At 40.8% G+C, this 6000-nt stretch overlaps 1 protein-coding gene across 1 annotated transcript in view; it reads left to right on the forward strand.

Annotated features, from left to right (window-relative positions):
* ntng2b (netrin g2b) overlaps positions 1–5353 on the forward strand; it is a 75649-nt gene extending 70296 nt beyond the window's left edge. The window contains exons 7-9 of the mRNA XM_085793007.1: positions 756–890; positions 3576–4395; positions 4426–5353. Of these exons, the coding sequence (XP_085649133.1) occupies positions 756–890; positions 3576–3799 (359 nt within the window). The 3' untranslated portion in view covers positions 3800–4395; positions 4426–5353. The remainder of the gene's footprint in view (positions 1–755; positions 891–3575; positions 4396–4425) is intronic.
* Positions 5354–6000: the final 647 nt, after the last annotated feature.

Below are 6000 nucleotides of genomic sequence, written 5' to 3' on the forward strand. Positions count from 1 at the left end.
TTGATTGGCCATTTAAATCATGAAGGTTTTGATTTTATTTCAACAAAAAGACTCACAACTGTTCAAAATACCATTTTTTTTCCCCCTAAACCTTTTCTATCTGCCTTTGAAAGCAGATATCATACCATCAAAAGAACTCGCAGTTCTATTTAAACGGGATTAGTTTCCCAAACAACATCTGAGATACTTAGTACATTCTGACATAGGACATCTGTCATTTCATTTCTCTGCTCGGATGAGTCACTGTAGTCTCTACACAGTGTTAGGGGTGTATGATGATGGCTGCCAGTGAATTTGTTTGAAAGACTTGTTATAAAACGTTCACCTCTCTGAGACCTTAGGAGCAGCTTGTGAAGAGGTGGCGTACCAAGTGACACACACACACACACACCAATGGAGTTAAAAACATGTAATATGAAATGTCTTTTAAAATCACAGTAGTTTCTAGTCCTGACAGCAACATGTATCACAAACTGTGTGATATATTTAGTTCACTGAAAATGACACAAAAGACTGGAGAAATAAAAGAGCCTTAATTTTGGGTCTGAATCTGCAGCATCTTGGGCTCAGTACTCTGCAGAAGCTCCACCACCAAAAGCTTCAATACCAAAGACAAAATCACACAATTTTTGGCTCAACTTAATTCAACTGTAGATCAAAAAAAAAATTTACAACAAGCAGGAATTTCTAAACAACTCTGACGCTTTTCTCTTCTCTTTCCTCTCTTCTCTCTTCTTCCTCCGCCGCTTTTACAGAGTGTAACTGCAACCAGATGGGTTCTGTTCACGACCGGTGTAACGGCACAGGCTTCTGCCAGTGTAAAGACGGCGCCACGGGGGCCAAGTGCGACGACTGTCAGCCAGGCTTCTACTGGAAACAAGGCTGTTACCGTAAGTGTATGGATATTTAATAAAAAAAATTTTTTTTTTAAAGTCCACGGTTGGAGAAATGTTCGTATAGCCTCCCAGGTATACGGGATGTCATTATTACTTGTTTTCACGTGGTATTAAACGCCACAATTAATTAATCGTAAAGATTCCTAAATACCGTCACTTCCCAAAAAAGATTATGTCGGAACCATATCGGCAGATGTGCACCAAAATTAAGGTAAATGCTCAGATACTGGTCCATTTAACTAATGTAACATTGAATTGGTAGGAATTTAAATGTTAGCATGTCATTTGTCATGTCTTTTTTTTTTTTAAACAAAACAAAAAACGATATGTAATGACAATTTATGACCTGAATATTCAAACACTTCCCCTGTGGGATTAATAATTAGTCATATATCAATAGATACTTGAAATATTTTGTGTTAACAATTAGTAATGTAATTATTTTTTGACTATATTTGATTTTACACATTCATAGTGTGCGTAATAATCATGATAATCGCAACGCCGTGATTATTTCTCTGACAATAATCGTACCAAGAAAATGTATAATCGTGACATCCCTACTCCCAGGTCCCGTCGCGAGTGCATCTCCTCGATGTTTTCTTTACCCCCGGGGGAATAGATCATGTAGCTCATTAGCAGCATCAGCGGCTCCTTTAATTGATGACCCTGTCACACCTTAACCCCATTACAGGGAATCGGCTTCCTCCACCATCTACCATCTAGTCAGGGGCCTCCATCTCAAATAGACCCGCCCCCAGCACCAACACACACGTTCAAACCTCCACTGGCATGCATGTTCTTTCATTATAGCTTTATTTATTACAACATGGGGCACAGTGTGTTTTAAGGTTTGACATCTTACTCCAAATACTCTGAACCCAACAGAGCCAATTACCCTTGGTGTAATAAAAAAAAAAAAAACACTGTTCTCCAGTGTAATTATTTCTTGCCATGGAAGCCTGATTTTCCGTCTGAATATTTCCAGGTCAAGTATCTTGTGCAGTGCAACTACCTCTGCACCTTTGTCTAATGTCTTTTATAGCGTTTTAATGATGCTATTTGCGCCTCCTATCATTACTTAACACATCATACTGTACGTGCAGGTTATTTTCTGTTGGGTTTTTTTTTTTAGACAATGATTCTAAGTTGACCCTGAGAAATTGCAGGCTCGAGAAAAACAGAGAAAAGAGCTGCAAAAAAAAAAAAAAAGGCAGGTGTTACCTGTTGTCGTCCCTGAGGCAAAGAATGGAGAATTTATCTTTCCTCTTTCCTTCCTCCTGCTTTCTTTTCTGCTTTGTTCTCTCTGCCCTGAATTCTTCTCCTGCCCTTGTATCGCTGTTTCCAATCATGCATTTTCCAACATTGCCCCTCCTCATCCTCACCCACCTGTCTGTCACTTTGCCATACGTCTTTCTTTGTGCTCTTTACTCCCCCTCTATCCTTTTACCACCTGTCACTTTGCTGCATCCTCTTTATTCCCAACTCCTCGAACTCTCATTCCCCTCGCATCTGCAATTCTTCACTCTCTCTTCCCTCTTTTCCACTTCTTCACCCTCTGCTGCTCTCTCTCTAGGGCTGGGACGATACAGTACGCTTTTCTCCCGATTCAATTCTTCTATATTTTTTGGATGCCGATTCGATTTAAATTGCGATTCTACAATATTGCCGATTTTCTTGATTTTTAGTCTGCATTTTAACACCAGTGAAACAGTTGAATGATTATGATTGTCTACAGACTATTCCAGGAACCATATTTCCCCAAAAAACACACATCTCATGTACTGTAAGTCAGTTTTTAAGATTTATTCAGCAGCAATATGTATGTTTACTCTCTTTTCAAAAGCCTGCACTGCATAAGAGGCAAAAAATAAAAGAGTATAGAAAAAACAGGCTTCTGAGACCTTTCTGACAAAATGAGATAGATAGAGGTAAACTGCTACATTTTAACATTTATCTGCACACAAATACTGTAGGAGCCAAGGGGGCAGTTGCGGGTCTGAGAAGTGAAGCTCACTTCCGCGTTCAACAAACTGCAATCCCCTCGGCTTCCTCTGGGGGCTGGTGTCAGAAGGGAGCATTCTCCATAGACCCCCATGTTAAAATCGCCGACTTTACATCCTCAGTAAACATGTTAAAAGCCTGGTGTCAGAACGTTTTTTCGCCTCAATCGATAGTTTCTACCCCCGCACACACTCTGAGGGGGGTGATTTTTTTTTTAACTCTACCGTTTTACTGTTATTAGGTTAAAACTCTGACCAATTAGGGCGCGGAAACGTTGAGTGACAGGTCCGAGCAGCTCCGTGGACAGCTGCTTCGAGGCCAGTGGGCGGGTTCTCGGCCGGCCAATCCAACATGGCGCTGTTCAGGCCGCCATATTTGAGTCACAAAAACGACTCCCCAAAACCAATGGGTGACGTCACGGACGCTACGTCCATTCTTTTTACAGTCTATGGTAGGAGCCTATAAATTAACATACTCCAAAGTGAACTCTTTTCATCCTATTAACCATTTTTCTACCATTGCAGTGAGTCTGGAAACATTATTTTAAGGCCGAAAAACTCTGCAATGTTACTTTAAAAATCGTCAAAAAAACATATCGCGATACTAATGTGAATCGATTTTTTCTCTCCCACCGCTATCTCTCTCTCTCTCTCTCTCCGTCTGCTTTCATCTCAGCTAACGTTTGCGACGAAGAGATGCTCCTGTGCCAGAACGGAGGAACGTGCTACCAGAACCAGAAGTGCGTGTGTCCTCCAGAGTTTAAGGGGGTTCTGTGCCAACAGTCCCGCTGCGAGGCGGGCAAGGACTGCAACGCCGCCTCTTCGCCGCGCCTCTCCACGGCCGCCCTGCTGCTCTGCACTCTGCTAGCCCACCTGCTGGCCACATTAATCCCCCACTGAGCCACGAAACCCCCCTCGCCCCACCCCTCAGACCAAGGAGTGGATGTATATGTGTGTAGGTAAAGGGCCGCCCCAAGTCATGGACCCGTTGAACACACACACACAAACACACCGCAGCACTGGCAAAAGAGCACACACACACACACACACACATATGAAAACACACACACAAGTACTATCTCCAGTCACCTTTCAGACACATACACAAACACACACACACCTCACAGGACGGTTATGATACCGAGTGTGTGCTCAGGTGTGAGAAGAAGAAGAAGGACAAACAGAGAAAAACAGGGACCGACCTCACAGAAAAGAGACGAAGCAGACAGACGAAGGGGGAAAAAAAAAAAAGAATCATACCAACCACTGTTCCCTTTATTTCTGAGCTGGAGCAATGTGCATCAAACCAAAAAGCATAAACGAAACACTTATAAGAATCACCACTGTTTCACTTCAAAGGGAATGGCTGTTGTAACCACAAGGACCTTTTTATTCTTCTTTTTGTTCCTTTTTTTTTTTAGTTTTTTCGTTGTTCTTTGGTTGATTTGAGGATCTCACCTCCTCCTGTAGACTGACGGCCAGTGTGTGTGTGTGTTGTGTGGTCGGACTCGGTGAGAGGACGAGAGAGACGCGTAGTAGACACGACGAGGAGGGACGACGAGCGACGGACGGACGGGTCGGGAGGCGAGCTGTGCATTTGATCCTGCTGCTGAGGCCTACAACATAGTATATTAACCAGGTTTCATTTCCTCTCAGAAGATGAGACTTGATTTTACATTTATTCTATTTCTGCTGCATTTTTTTTAAACAAAAAAAAAAAAAAGTATTATATCTTCAGTCATTGTATCTAATGTGCCCACTAACAGTCGCTGAGATTATACATATTATATAATATCCAGGGGGGGGTTACGAATTATAAAAATTTAGTCACTATTATGGTTGTTATAGGAATGAGTGATTGTTGCCACACTTAGCGAGATTTAATCTTCACACAAGTATTCAGGAAGCAGAATTTAAGAGAATTTAACTTATCAGAAGTCTAAAAGAGAGAGAAAAAGATATCAACCACGTATCAATATTATATGACATTATTTGACTATTTTTTGTAGAAATTATTTTTGTTTGGAGTTACAAATAAATTATTAAAAAAAAAGACATTTACAACTATTCCAAATGAGCATTTTATTACACCGAGTGTAAACCTTGCAGTAAATATGACTGTTATTTGCCTTCTTGCTTGTACTTTTTTTCATTTCAAATCAAGTGTCCATGATTAAATGCTGTTAACATTACTTTTTTTCCAGTGGGGTGAAGAAGAAAAAAGAAAAGATTTAAAAAAAAAAAAAAAAAAAAAAAATCAAACAAGTTGAGACAAGAGCCGTCACTCCCAATCATCCATTTGATCTATTTCATTCACTTTGGACATGGTGTTGAATGCTCATCATTACGAATGGATTATTCCAATTTGAAATACAGCGGCCTGTCTGACAATCACAAAAGAACTGTTTTCCTGTCCAGAGAATTATTATTATAAATTATTTTACTCTGATAAAAGTTGCAAAGAACTTTTTATATCTGGAAAATGTCACTTGATGCAGATGCACCATGCACCACAACAAGTAATTATTAAATATATACAGTATATATTTTCGATAATACAAACACTGATTCTCAACGGTCGTGGGAGACGGAGCGACTGAACCTGAGGCCAAATTTCCTTCTCTCCTCCAGATCGTTGATATTTGCAACAAGGCCAGTGCCAGTGACATATTGCAAAAAAAAAAAAATGTCCTTCAAGTCTCTTTTTTTCTGCCCTCGCCCCCTTTAGCGAAACTACAACATGATTTCACAGAGAATTGTTCTATTGCTGAGTCAGCCCAGGTACACAGTGGATAAAGAGACATGAATGCGGCATTACAGCAGGATACAGTGTACATCAAAAGATAAAAGCGAGACTAAGCCTGTGAGAAATGACAAGACAAGGATTCTGGTATTGCCGCTCTTCTTTTTCTTCTGTTTCTGAGCTGATGGTAGCTGTATTAGCTATTCTGTGTGTAGGGGTTCATCCCCTCTGAGCCTGAATGGTGTCAAGAACGGAGACTTGGGAGGGAATAGTTTATCAATGTACAACACTGAGCTGAGAAATGATATAAAGGAAGACGTTTCGCGGTGGATCAGAGAGCAGGTATGGCTCCACTCGT

Source organism: Trachurus japonicus, chromosome 12, assembly GCF_045865225.1.
Source record: "Trachurus japonicus isolate A0001 chromosome 12, Traja_1.0".
NCBI lineage: Eukaryota > Metazoa > Chordata > Actinopteri > Carangiformes > Carangidae > Trachurus > Trachurus japonicus.